Source organism: Salarias fasciatus, chromosome 1 (genome assembly GCF_902148845.1).
Source record: "Salarias fasciatus chromosome 1, fSalaFa1.1, whole genome shotgun sequence".
Taxonomy (NCBI): Eukaryota; Metazoa; Chordata; class Actinopteri; order Blenniiformes; family Blenniidae; genus Salarias; species Salarias fasciatus.
In genome coordinates, this window is record NC_043745.1 from 16,881,411 (window position 1) to 16,895,483 (window position 14,073).

The 14,073-nt window shown below is 42.7% G+C and overlaps 1 protein-coding gene across 6 annotated transcripts in view; it reads left to right on the forward strand.

The window, feature by feature from the left end:
- Positions 1 to 2,836: 2,836 nt before the first annotated feature.
- esrrga (estrogen-related receptor gamma a) overlaps positions 2,837 to 14,073 on the forward strand; it is a 65,497-nt gene continuing 54,260 nt past the window's right edge. For 4 of the 6 annotated variants that reach the window (XM_030092224.1, XM_030092240.1, XM_030092232.1 and 1 more), the window contains exons 1-2: positions 2,837 to 3,183; positions 13,431 to 13,589. In XM_030092224.1, coding sequence (XP_029948084.1) covers positions 3,128 to 3,183; positions 13,431 to 13,589 — 215 coding nt within the window. In that variant the 5' untranslated portion in view covers positions 2,837 to 3,127. Of the gene's footprint in view, positions 3,188 to 13,430; positions 13,590 to 14,073 lie in introns of those variants that run through there. The other 2 variants (XM_030092258.1, XM_030092265.1) reach the window with 2 other exon arrangements.

Genomic DNA, 14,073 nt, shown 5'->3' on the forward strand with positions numbered 1-14,073 from the left:
ATTTTTCTGCTTTTTAATGGTGCATAAAAAAAGTCCCTCAATACATTTCATGAAATTTCCTCCTAACTTTGAGACAGTAAAAGAATCAAGTAACCCGCCACAATCTGATTTCATATTTTCAATATTAATGCATAAAAAGAAAGTAACTGAAAAATAAATTGATGTTCCTGCATCCTGATATTTCTTGCCTGGATGCAGAGATAACAGATCTGTGAATGTGTGTTAGAGACTGAGGTTTTGGTAAAGGATTTGTTTGCCCAGTAGTGACGGCACCATTGATTCACACTCATCTTTGTCGATGTTTATAAGCCTCTGGATACATCATAACTCTGTATGTGTGTGTGTGTGTGTGTGTGTATGTGTGTGTGTGTGTGTGTGTGTGTGTGTGTGTGTGTGTTCGTCGTGTTTCAGTATACATGAATCCTACAGCATATACCCTATGAGTTCAGCTTTCCAGTGCAAATGTATACAATGTGCATTCTGCATGTGTTATTTGGTTTGTGCACGTGTTTCTGTGTATTGCATCTCTGCATAGATGCGTGCGTGTGTGTGCATGTGCATGAGTGTGTGGCCTTTTCAAAGCAATGCATAATGTTTTGTCCATGAATGTAAGTGGCCAAGTATGAGTTTAAAGGTGAATTTCATAATATTTGTTTTGCATTGTAAGATATATTTTAATTGTTGCCAGCTTACAGTGAAATCACAGACATTAACAGACCCTAAATGGCATCATTCTTTTCATGCCCAACTGAAAATTTATTTATCTTAAGCTGTTGTTACACTTGTGGTTCTGCATTGAAGCTTAATTTATTTTATTTGAAATTGACTCTGTCAAACGTCAATAATCAAATATATATTTTGAGAAGATGATTGTAGGTTTTTACTCCCCATCTTTCTCTTTCTTTTTTTTTCTCTTGGAAAAACTTACATACAGAACATAATGGGAAAAAGCAACACCCTGCCCCTCAGAGTTCTTCTGCTGGTTAGCACCCACTGAAGTTCCCTGGCACCCCTGAGGCAGGCCCGCCCGACACTTTGAGGACCCCTCATTCAGCGCCTGAATGCATTTATTGTTTGAAAGATTTTAGACCAACTTTCAGTTTTAGTTTAGCACCTCAGTAGCATTTTGCGGACGTGTCTGAACTCCGCCATGCTGAAGAACACATGTTGGCGTTCTCCACGTCGTTACATGCATGGTATGCTTGCGTACACACATGCTTCATCAGCATGCATAACTAAAATGTGCAACATATAGAAAAAGAGGAAACGTTTGGAATCTACCTTTTTGTTCGAATACTTTAATTCTGCTGTTAACCAGTCGAAATGTTTAAAATTCGACTCGGTGTAGAGGAAAAATGGAAAAGAGGCTGTCATTGTCAAATACACACACACACGCACATTCACAAACACACACACACACACACAAATGCACACGTACACGTGTACATCAAAGCAGAGATTGGTTTCAGGAAATGTTTCATTATCTGTTCCCCTCCAAAGCTGCTAATCACAACCACTCTCTTTCATCTTTGCATCCCCCTCTCCACCCCTCCACTCTCAGTCTCCCTATCTTCCTCTTTAGTCCACACTTCTTTCTCCCGTTGGAAAGTCAAATGGAAAGGAGGAAAACATTAGTAAGAAAGAAAAGGAAAAGTGAGTGAGTGTATCATTGGGGCAAAGCAGATCTGAGTCGCCCCATAGGGCTCAGATTTTCTTTTAGAGGAAAGACCGTTGTTTCTCTCAGTCTCTCCTCAGATTCCCTTTTCTCCTTTTCTCCCCTCTCCTTGCCCTGAGACCAGAGAGCGGAGAGCTGAATCTGCTGGAGAATCCCTCTTGCGCCGCCGACGACACACATTTCAGGGTGTTTGGGAACATTGGGAAAATCCAGCCTGCTGGTGCAGAGATGACGGGGAGCTCAGCAAGCAGCGGGGAAAACCTCGTCCCAATCATTCCCAAATCATTCCACAACAAAGGACAAGCGCCCTGGAATCGCTATAATCTCGTATTTTACCGCTGCGCTGCAATGGGCTCTGCTGTGTGTGTGTGTGTGTGTGTGTGTGTGTGTGTGTGTGTGTGTGTGTGTGTGTGTGTGTGTGTGTGTGTGTGTGTGTGTGTGTGTGTGTGTGTGCATTGTGACATATTATTCAGACCGCGAATTTGGGGTCAAGCTTACACTTGTTCCTTTGATCTTGTAATTCTCTGGATTTGATTTGGTCAATTTTTTGGTTTTCAAGGCCTCATTTTGTCCCTGGCAGGTGCTCCAAACTATGAGCTCAATTTTTTTTTTCCATGTGTTTTGAAATATTCTTGGTTTCAAACGTTATTTGAAAGTGAAAAGAAAACATGTTTTTCTTTCCACATGGTTGCTTCATTTCTTTCTTCTTTTTTTTTCTTTTCTTCTTTGTCAGGGGAAACAGTTTTCCTCTGCAGCTATGTGATGAGATCAGTGAGGAGGGACTTTTGAGAGGTCAAAAGATTAAAACAGAGAAAAGAAAGAGCAAAAGAGTGCAGGTTGTGTTGCTTTAAACCTTTCCCTCACCTGAGTCTTTCTCCACTGCGCTCCGTCCTTTCCTTCATCACTCCTTCTGTCTTCCCCTCTGTGCTCTTTGTCTGATCCCTCCCTCTCCACCTGCTCTTCTCTCTCTCTCCTGCTCTCCCTCCTCGTCCCCTCCTCTTTCTCCGCCCCTCCCTGTAGCCATTGGTCAAACATCCACCAATTGCGGCACCACCGGGACCTGAGGGACTGTATATGCAAAGCGCTGCTTAATATTCATGAGCTGCTATCGGGGCTTTAAGTCGTTGATTAGGACAGCAGCACAGCTTTCCGTCCCAACTGCCTCGCTGGCTGTTTGTGTGTCTGTAGCCCCCTCTCCCCAGCTCTCACATACACACTGCAAACACACGGTCCCTCACATCTACGCACACACGCAGAGCTGATCAGGGCAGGCAGCGCAGAGCCTGGTAATTGTATTGCTCCCTTCAAGTGGAAGGAAGGACCAAGAGAGAGGAAGACCAGAGAAAGAAGAGGAGGAGAGAGAGGACACATATAAAAACTTTGCTGTTTTTTTTTTGCTTTTTCTTGCATTTTCCCGGAGGAAGTTGACATGGCAATGACCCGGTATCGCCGATGGATTTGGTAGGACACCCAGTATCCGAGTGTTTTTTAATGCACTCTGAACAAGAGTAGGTAAATTTTACCATTTGATCTTAACCTTTTATCCATCATTCAACTTGTCATTTCCATTGTCTTCCACTGTCAGTGTGTGTGTGTGTGTGTGTGTGTGTGTGTGTGTGTGTGTGTGAGTGCCTGTGTGTGACACTGAGTGAGTGAGTGTGCTGGTATGCAGCGGAGGTGGCCGGCACCATGTCAAGGTTGTTTCTGCTGTCAGGTAGCACGCGTTCACTGTGTGTGTGTGTGTGTGTGTGTGTGTGTGTGTGTGTGTGTGTGTGTGTGTGTGTGTGTGTGTGTGTGTGTGTGTGTGTGTATGTGTGTGTGTACCTGCAGTATCCGGACATCAGCTTTTACTCAGTGGGCAGAGGAGCGGAATATCTGTCCCTCCACCTGGCAGCGAGACACACTCACACACACCTGCCCACACTTCAACACATCCATTTACAGCATGCAGATACACTTCTTCTTCACTTTTCTTTGTGTTTTTAAAACATTGTTGCACTTTCTGTCAAGCTGCTCTCAGTACAACAAAACGGCAAACTCACTCAGGACCTTTCTGCATGTGTGTGCTTCTGCGTGTGTTTGTGCAAGTGAGTGTGTGTTTTGAGTGCGTGTTCGTCCAAGCAGAGAATTGGCGAAGTAACAGGGCATTGAGGTTACAGGAATAACGTAGAGAGAGACGGGAGGAGAAGGGCCCATAAGAGAGGAGGGAGGAGGACAGGGGGGAGAGCAGCGCTCTTAAATGCCAGAGGAGGTAGAATTTCAGACGGGCGGCTCAGCGTGTGGCCCCGCACAGGAATTAGAGACAGTTACACACACACTCTCACTCCCACACACGCACACACACACACACACACACACACACACACACACACACACACACACAAACAAGTGAGAGCTGCTCCTTTCGCCAGCGTTTTGCTCTTTTAGGTGAAAGACGCTCTTCAAAAGCAGAGCGAGTGACTGGCAAATCACACAGCAGCAACTCTGCAAATGTGTAAAATTTCAAAGTCAAGCACAAATTAGTCAGTTGGATAGCAAGTGTAAAGTTTAATAACATCCACACAGTTTGTGGTTTCAGATGCCTGAAGGGATGTGTGTCGTTCAGTGAGAGGTCGGCATTCCTTTTGCATGCAGGTGTGAATTGGTTGATGGTTCTGTTCTGTCCTGTTTGCTTTGATCAACATTTACAGTCAGTATGTACACACTTTTAGAAAGATGTGTGTAGATTCATTTGGTTCTAAGTAGTGGTGGTTTTAAGGATATATTTAAATGGAGTCATATATATAATTAAAGCTACAGCTTTGAGTGTCTTCACATCGAAGAGTCAGGCATGGAGAACTGAAAAGACAAAGTTCTCGAAACATGAATTCTGATGCATTTTTAAAGAAAGCAAACTGGTAATATGTGTCTTATGCACCTGTCTTCACTTTGTGTGTGTGTGTGTGTGTGTGTGTGTGTGTGTGTGTGTGTGTGTGTGTGTGTGTGTGTGTGTGTGTGTGTGTGTGTTACATTGCCTGTGGTGTAGAGAGGGGAGCAGTTTTGGCAAATATGAACACAACAAAATTTTCTGTCTTTTCTAAATCAGAGAACTTTTCTTTTATATTTTCAAGAACTGAGTGTTTGACTGTGTTGTCTGATTGTTTCCATTGAAAACATTCAAAATGAAAATCAAGATATTTGAACCTTTCTGTAATGACTTTAATATAGAACAGATATAATAGAATAGATTTTTGAATGAAATGTGGTGAATCAACGTTTGTCAGAGTTTTTTATTACAGGGTGGAATTAACAAGACTATTTAAAATTGAGCATGTTGGTTCTGTAGTCTGATTCAAACGGTTCCAGAGCAAAGTCTGAATTTTCATATCCGCTTGCCTGTAAGGACTCGACCCTCTGCGCTGTATCTGAGCAATCTGCCCGTGAGTTGGTCTTCAACCTACAAAACGGGGTGAAGTCTTTTGAGCGCAGTCTCAAAAGTCCATCTTTTACCACTGAATCTGACAAGAAAATTAACATTGCGTTTACTTTTTGAAAGGAGAAAGAAATATTCAGAAACCGAGCAAAGACTCCAACGTTTGCAGTGGAAATCGTCTCCTTCACCTGAGCATGTTTCAGCTGCTACAGCCGCACATTTTTTTGAGAACCTCTGCTCCAGTCATCCATCTCTCCGCTCCTTCATTCCTTCCTTCCTTCCTTCCTTCTTTCCTTCCTTCATTCATTCATTCATTCATACATTCATCAATCTATACATCTGCTGCTCTCTTTCCTCAGCACAGACTTTTCCTCCTCTGCTCTCAGGCACTGCTTCGCTATACTAATTAAAATATTAGGGATAATGATGATCATACTGATAATAATAACAACAAGTACCGCTTAAGCTGTTAACATAATTGCATTCCCCTCATGCCACCATATACATACCATTTGCATATCATTAAAATATATTTCCTGCAGTGACTTTAGTGAATTTGGTGTTTTTCGTCTGTGGGTGTGAGGGAGACGGACGGATGGTGAGACCTGCAAAGCGATCGTGCAGCTTATTCAGGCGAGGGTTTGCGGTGCGAAGATGAAGGAGCGCATATCTGACTTTATACCGCATTATTTAAATTTGCGATTTGTTTAACCATTTTTTTAATCATTCAGAAAAATGTTCAATGTTAAAAATTTGTTAAAATGTTATTTTTTCTTGTTACACCTTAAAGAGGTCTGAACGGTTGAGAGAACAGTTTACACTTCGTCTGAGTGTGTTGTTGATTAGCGTTGATTTCCTCAGACGGAAATGTAAACACACAAACAAAGCAACCATTTATTTTCAGTAACAATTATTTACTATTTGACTAGATTTGACAAACGATCAGGCGCTCAACATGCCATTCAGTTTTCGTCTTCAGCTCAGTGTTGCTTCTTATTGTCTTAGGACCAGTCCCATTGTTATTTCCAGGAGAAAAATTTGGACAGAAAGATTTCATAATGACAATTTTTATTTATGTCTGTATCCTTTTTTTTAATTTTGATAAATCAAGGAAAATCAAAGTTCTGCAAAATTAAACCTGAAGGCCTACTTACGCTCTATTCTTCAGTTATTCGCATTTGCTGAGGATCTCTGTAAATATGTTTTATTCTGTGAAGAAAAGATCTCCAAAGGTGGAATTAATGAATATAAAAATAAAATCCAGCTTTTTTACAATTCAAAGAAAATTCCAAATAGCTTTATTTCTTGTATTTCAGCCTTTTTATTTCAGTATTTTTGTTAGTTTCTTTTGCACCTTTTTTTTTTTCCAGGCCATGAGAGAGAGAGAGAGAAAGCAGTAGAGAGGTAAAGCTGAGTGGAGGGAGGGACGGGGGAACCAAAGAGAGATTGCGCAAATTAAAATCCTTTTAATCTCCTTATAAAATCATTTACTTAATTCATCTGTCAAAGCATGTCAATATGTGCCACACTGATTTGCTGGCTGCGCGTGTGCGTTTCCATGCGTCCTGTGTGCGTGTGTCTGTGTGTGTGTGTGTGTGTGTGTGTTAGTCATTGATGGCCTGAATGAGAAATATTTGTTCTTTTTCTGTCAGTCCATTTGTCTGTCTCGAAGGAATTTGTTGTCTGTCAGTTTTTGCTTTGTATGAACACACACACACACACACACACACACACACACACACACACACACACACACACACACACACACAAACACGCACACGCAGCCTTGATGCTGAGGGCGGCCCCCCTCTCATGTGAAGGGTCCTGGCATTCCAGTGGTAATTTAGTCCCGTAAAGACAGAGCGGGAGAGATAGACAGAGCGAGAGGTGGGAAGGAACGGGAGGAGGGGGGGGTTTGCTTTTGTCTGACACCAGCACTCAGGAGGTCCGCCGGACACACATGTATGCATGAGCGCACACGTGCACAGCAGCGCACGCACAGCGACAAGTGCTGTGGTCGGAGGCTCTGCCGCTAAAGAGTGACCAAACTGTGATAAAACTGCAATCACAAAATTTGTGCGCAAACGCGCACGGATGCTGGTTTGAAAAAACAAACGACCTCACCAGCAAACAGACATTTGTATACAAAGCTGCAGAGAGATGACAGCGCAAAATGGGATGAGCCTTGATGATGTGAATTTCTTTGATTTATGTCCAATCCATCAGCACGGTGCATGTGTGAGAGTATGTCACGGGTCAGCGCCGGCCTTTATGTGTTGAAAGAGCAGTAAGAGAGACCGTACCAGCTGTGTCACACACACAAACACACACACACACACACACACACTCTGCAATTAGCCATTACACCATTGTGTGTGTCTGTGTGTGCCCGTGTCTGTGTGTGTGTGTGTGTGTGTGTGTGTGTGTGTGTGTGTGTGTGTGTGTGTGTGTGTGTGTGTGTGTGTGTGTGTGATTGAATGCCAAAGCGGTGATTGAAAGAAGAGAGAGAGTGATATAGTGAGAAGCAATGCCGCGCATCTCTTCTCATCTCGTCTCCTTCCCCCATCGCTCTGTCCGCGACGCTCACCTGCTCATTCCCCGTGTTCCATCATCCATACATCTCTGTCATCTATACATCAAAATGTGCATTCAATTATTATTACTATTATCACAATCTATCAAATCTTTTTAGCTCCGCCTCAGAATTTCACCTCTATATACTGACTTTTTTTCCTCAAAAGTTTCATCTTTTCAAAGTGCACTTTATGTCAGCTCGAAATGAAAGTGAGTGTGTTTTCTTAATGACTTTACAAAGACAAAGTTGCCTTTTCCTAGTTTATGGTTCACACAGGTTTGTTATTGTTGTTATCTCAGATTACGGTCACTAAAATGTGAATTCAGCCTTTCTCCATGAAACGATTAATCTTAAGGTCGGGAAACCTGTGTGTGTGTGTGCGTGTCTGCGTGTGTGTGTGTGTGTGCGTGAGCGTGTGTGTGTGTGTGTGTGTGTGTGTGTGTGTGTGTGTGTGTGTGTGTGTGTGTGTGTGTGTGTGTGTGTGTGTGTGTGTGCGTGCGTGTGTGTGCGCGCGCGCACATGCACGCACAAGCAAGCCCATCGTGTTGTGCTCAAGGCTCTTAATGCTACTTCTCACTCCTAATGGGAGGAGACAGTGGAGACTGGGCCACAATAGAGCAGATTTAGATGGAGAGGTGCTCCGTGTGTGTGTGTGTGTGTGTGTGTGTGTGTGTGTGTGTGTGTGTAAAAGAGGATTGAGAGAATGATGCAGGTTCAAGCGTCTTGCCTGTCTTTTACACTTTTTCTGCGGCGCTGTCCGCGGGGAGCGCCCTATAGATTGGCTGGTTGGGCAGTTCTCTGCCTCTACACGGCCGGGCCCCGAGTATGATTAAATTGTCATTGTTTCGACAGAGTGTAAGGGGTTTCAAAAAAGACAAAGAAAAAAAAAAGAAAAGGAACGATACAGTAGAACGGAAAAAGGGTTAGATACTGAGGGAGAGAGAGAAATGAATGACCATGCCGCCTTACGACTGACAGTGAAATATTCCTCCTCTCATCCTCCCATCATGCTTCATGTGTGTGCCTGATGGGGAGAGAATGACAGGGCAGCCCACCACCCCACCTCTCGCTTTAGGTTGCTTTAGTCTGTGCCTTTCTCTGCTTTTTGTATTTCCGTCTCTTATCAATCTCTTGAAAAGAAGTAAATTTGAACGTTACTTTCCATTACTTTGTTTAAATGCACCTTAAAGTTTAAACTTTTGATTTGGACTATTGATAAATTAACAACACATTGAAACTTTCAAATCTCCCAAATCAGCGTATTTTGAAAATCTGAGTCGTGCTTCAGTCACACCTCAAGAGGATTTTATCATTGCAGCAAAGGCTTTTTAGATTTTTCTCACCAAGAGTGTGAATTACAATGGATTTCATTCATGCTCAAGTTTTTTTAGTTTTGCGTCTTCTCTTTAAAACATACATTCAACCTTTGCCTGTGCTTTTAATGACTGTGACAAAATTCTGTGGGAGACACCAGCAGCTCGGGTTTTGTCACGACAGAACCGTTTCCGCATTGTAGCTGGTTGTTCTCCTCCCCAACTGTCCAACGGGCAGCTTTGAGACGGAAGCGCACACTCTTCCTGTGTTTGCGCAGATTTTTCTGTACGTGTGCAGCATCTTCGAGTTAATCTGTGAACAAGGCCTGTTTGTGTGTGCGCCAGCGTTTATGGACTCCCAGAGATTGTTCTTGATGTTGGATTAAGTAGGATTGCCTTGATTATTTGATTTTTTTTTTTTTTTAAGGTGAATAAAATGTTTTCGTTTGGTTTGTCTTCGCGTTCAAACAGCAGTGCCGCTTGTGGCTTTATTTTAACATGAACTTACTGACGAATGAAAAGTGACGTTCACATCTCACTTCGTAATTTCAAACCGTCCAGATATGCAGTGCTGCTTGATAAAGTCATCAGAAGCTCGTCCACAGGCATAGGCTAAGCGTTTTTCTTATTTCCATTTTTTTTTTTTTTTTTTTAACATATTCTGTGATTCATAGCTGTAACCTGCAATAATTAACTGTGTGGTGCTTTCCACACTGACCACTCAGAAATGACACTGTTTGACATCTTTGTTTCGCAAACAATATGATTGGTTATCCATGCAGTGTAAACTGTTAAAATCATTATAAGATTTTTTTTCTTCTTCTTTAAAAAAAGGTACTTCTCGCCCTCGGGAGGTACGTTCCTCTGTGCAGCTGATTCACACTTTTCTTCACAGATAATTCATTTTCCCTTTATCCCTCTCTTCCCTCACCACACACACACACACACACACACACACACACACACACACACACACACACACACACACACATACACGCAGACACACACACACACACTCCTCTCCCTCTCCACACGCCCCTCCCTTGTGGAGCTGTCACCTTTCTGCACCCGCTCAGTCCCTATTAAGGCCGACAGCCCATCTGCCGCCTGCCCCGCTAACAGCTCCCGTCGCTAACGCTAACGTGCACACACATCCACACACACCCAGACACACACACAGGGCGACTTCCAAACCCCACCTGCCCGGACGCACACGCAAACACATGCACAGAAACACTGACACGCACACACTTAGATATGTTAATCACATTAGTTTTGGTGATTATCTACCATTTTTTGACTTGTATGGAAAATTGTAAACGAAAGGAAGTCAGAGGACATGAAAATAAAAAATAAAAAAATCTAAACAGTTTTAACCTACTGTGTAAAAGAAATACAACAATATAAAAATCACTGTGGTGAGTATTTTTTGATGTTTTACTGGAGAAGACTAGGTGCAGTGGATGTGCTTGAAAATGTTTTCCATATTCCGACAAATAAGTTTGTCTCATGGTGGGTGCGTTCGATTAACTGTCTGTTCATGTAACTACAGTATATTTATGCACATTGTCGGAATCATATCGTATGTGTGACTGTAAGACACCACACTGCCCTGACTAGAGGGGTAATTAGGTAGGGCAGTTGCAGCCCTTTGTGTGTATCTGTGTGTGCTGTGGCATTTGCTCCCTTCAGGGATAGGTGCGTTTTGCATTAGCAAGAATGGCAACTGCCTCATCAATCACTGCATCACCATGTCACACACACACACACACACACACACACACACACACACACACACACACACACAAACACACACACACACACACACACACACACACACACACACACACACACACTGTGTCATGGTCATTCTGTTCACAGATGGGCCAGCAACACATGAGCGAGTCACTGAGCATCAGAAAGACACCCATGATCACACTACTTCACACACACACACACACACACACACACACACACACACACACAGAGTCATTGTCGTGTGTGCACGCGCGCGTGTGCATGCGTGCATACATGCGTGCATACATGCGTGTGTGTGTGTGTGCATGCACTGGTGTTTACTTGTACTGACAGGAGCGTGAAAAAGGCTACCAAGAATCACATAGGTTAATGCACTTCTCTTTTATTCTCCTCTTTTCTTCTATACGCATGCATGAATAATCCTTTCATCAGACTCTTTTATATGACTGCGTGCTCGCAGGGTTTTGAATGGTTAAAATGAAGCATTCTTCATACTAATCGCCTTCACCTATCCAATTTCTGTTTTACACATATTTAGCACTGCATTAACACTTGGTGTCTATTGTGCTCCTCTAAATTTTCATCCATTAAATATTATTCCAGAGGCTGCTTGTAATGCCTGATTTAAATGATTATCTGCTGATTTTAAGATGCCTTTTAGCCTTATTTTAATCCCTCAAATGAATTAAGATCTCTAAAAACATCAGCTCCCTGAAGTTATTAAACAATGAAACACAATCATTCTTTGTAATTTTAAGCAGTTTTGCCCAAGCAAATTTATTTTCATTTTTGTGAAAAAAAATTGTAATGGAAATTTATCCCTGAACTTTTTAAGCTGTAGCTCTTCAAAGTGCACGTCAGGGCTTATTGTAATTATGATGTAAAGCTAAAAAACGGCTTGCATCACCATCTTTGCATCTCTTTCCTTCAGCTGTATCTTCCCTTTGCGATGTTGAGTGATGAAGTGTTTCCCGTTCACTTGACAGCAGACAGCGTGAATACAACTTGAAAGAACTGACAGGAAACAGGATTCACACCCACTGTATCGTGTGCACATGGTACTGGATGCACCTTAGTCCGGTGTGACACCAGGACACTCCCCAATAAAAAGCAGCAGTATTAAGTGGTGCCTGTCTATATAGCATTGTGACACCGCAACCAAAGCCAATAAGTGTCTGAGGCAGCAGCAGCAGCAGCAGAAAGATATTGATTCCTCCTATTCACCAGAGTGGAACTAAAACCTACATATTACACACCCTGGCCCTCTAGTTCTCACTGAGGCGGCCCAGCCCCATGGACGGAGGCGAGGATGACTGTCGGAGAAGTCATTGGTCCGTCTCCCTGTCTGTCCTCTCAGTCTTATCCCCGAACCCACAGCGGGACGTCGATGCACATGATGTGCATGATGTTTGTTTGTGGGTCAAACGAAAAGGTCTGTCGGTGCATTTCAACATTCTGTTGTTCACTGCTGAGGAGCCAGTAACACTCAAAATTCCACAAGACAAAGGTGAATAAAAGCTGTCGTCCCTCCTTCAGTAAAAGCCATGTAGTCTTGAGTCGTCACGGGATTTGTGATTCGCTAAATAAAGGATTTATTTTTGGTCAGGTTGCTGAATTGCATCAAGCAATGAAAAATATTTCCTCCTTACAGAGTCCTGTCTGTCGCCGTCATTTTTTATCTTTAAATCAAACATGGAGCAAATATCTTTATTTCTGTTTTAATTTGGAACGAAACGGTGCATTGCGGTGTATCTGTTTCCCACGCTCATGAGCTGTTTGGATTTTCTGCATTTGCCGCTCCACTCTATTCTCCTCTGATAGTTTTGTTTAAAGGCCCGGTCAGGTTTATTACCCGGCCTGCCTTTCCCTCTCCTCCATGACCTTAGCTGGCCTCGTATTTTTTCAGTCGCTTCATGTTATTTAAGTAATTTACTTTCTTTTGCTGTGGATGATTTTGATGCCGTTGCCCGCAGTGACCTTATCACCCCGACGACAGCTCTTCCCCTGACAATGGCGCTTGGTTTGATTGACAGATCGCGGTCCCTCCTCTGGTGCATTTACTTTTATGTTCCCCCCGCTCTGAATACCTTTTCTCCGGCCAACACCGGTGAAGCCCGCGTGACGTGTAACACAGCTGGAATGTGCTTCAGGTATCAGTCTGACGCAGCCACTGAAGCATGTGTGCACGGACACATGTATTTAATAAGAACGTTTTTTTTTGCACCGTCTGCCACTTAGGTGTGCAGTACCTGGTAGAAATGACAGCACGTCCTGCGTGTGTCCGTCGGTGGTGAAGGCAGGGCCCTCAGCGGGTTGGTCGTTGCGTCAGTCTTGTTTTTTTGTGTGTTTGAACGCGCTGCCCTGTTTGTCATAACCGTTCTCTGCAGAGGTCGTCTTGTATTATAGTATTTGTTCAGCTGAACCGATTCCCTTGTATGACCTTTAAGCAAATACATGAATGTGTCCGTGTGCATGTTTCATTCATTCACTTGTTTCGACCTTTTTTCCTATATTAAATTTATTATTATTAATTTATGTTCACTGTTTTTTGTTCATGCAATTTTCATGAACACTCAATTCCCCTTCTCTGTGTTTTGATATTGTCAATTTTTTTATTAGCCGATTGTGATCAAAGATGTCAGGTGATCAGACTGTCTTTTCTTTTCTTTTTTTTTCTTGCTTTACCCTGGCCTGTAGAATGAACTTATCGAAGGGGCCTTTGGTGAACAGCAGCAGCGAAGATAACTCCAAGTCATCTTATGGTAAATGCGGCGCTGGCGCCTGGAGAATGCACCAGAGCTACGATCCGCTGGAGGCCAACCACATGAGAGACGCACATGCCCTCTACAACCCCAGGTAAGACTAAACCACCGCAAGTTCTACTGCAAAAACAGAAAGCAGAGAGAGCAAACAAAAGACTTGAAGGAAATAAAGTGTTACTCATTTGATTTTATTGCATGTCATTTTATACATTACAATTCATTTTATTCAAAAGTTACACTTTGCCTTAAAAATCTAAAATTAAAGAAGAGAAAATGGTAACATTTTGAGCCCTGGTCCCCTCACGCAGTGCAGTGGAGACGCAGCCCCATAGATGTGTTTTTTTCTCGTGTGTTCATTATGCTGCTTTATCATCTTTTTTATTTAAATGTAGAGTTACGTTTTTAAACCTGCTTTTTTATGACTCACTCTCAGTTATATTCAGTCCTCTAGAATAATCACTAAGGAGAACTCTAGCCTGCTCTGTCTGTTTATTTGACACATTAAATCTTTTACTTGAAGCACAGTCAAATAGAAATTGCTCTATTTTGTGCCTTCGATTTACATTTTTTTAAGAGTT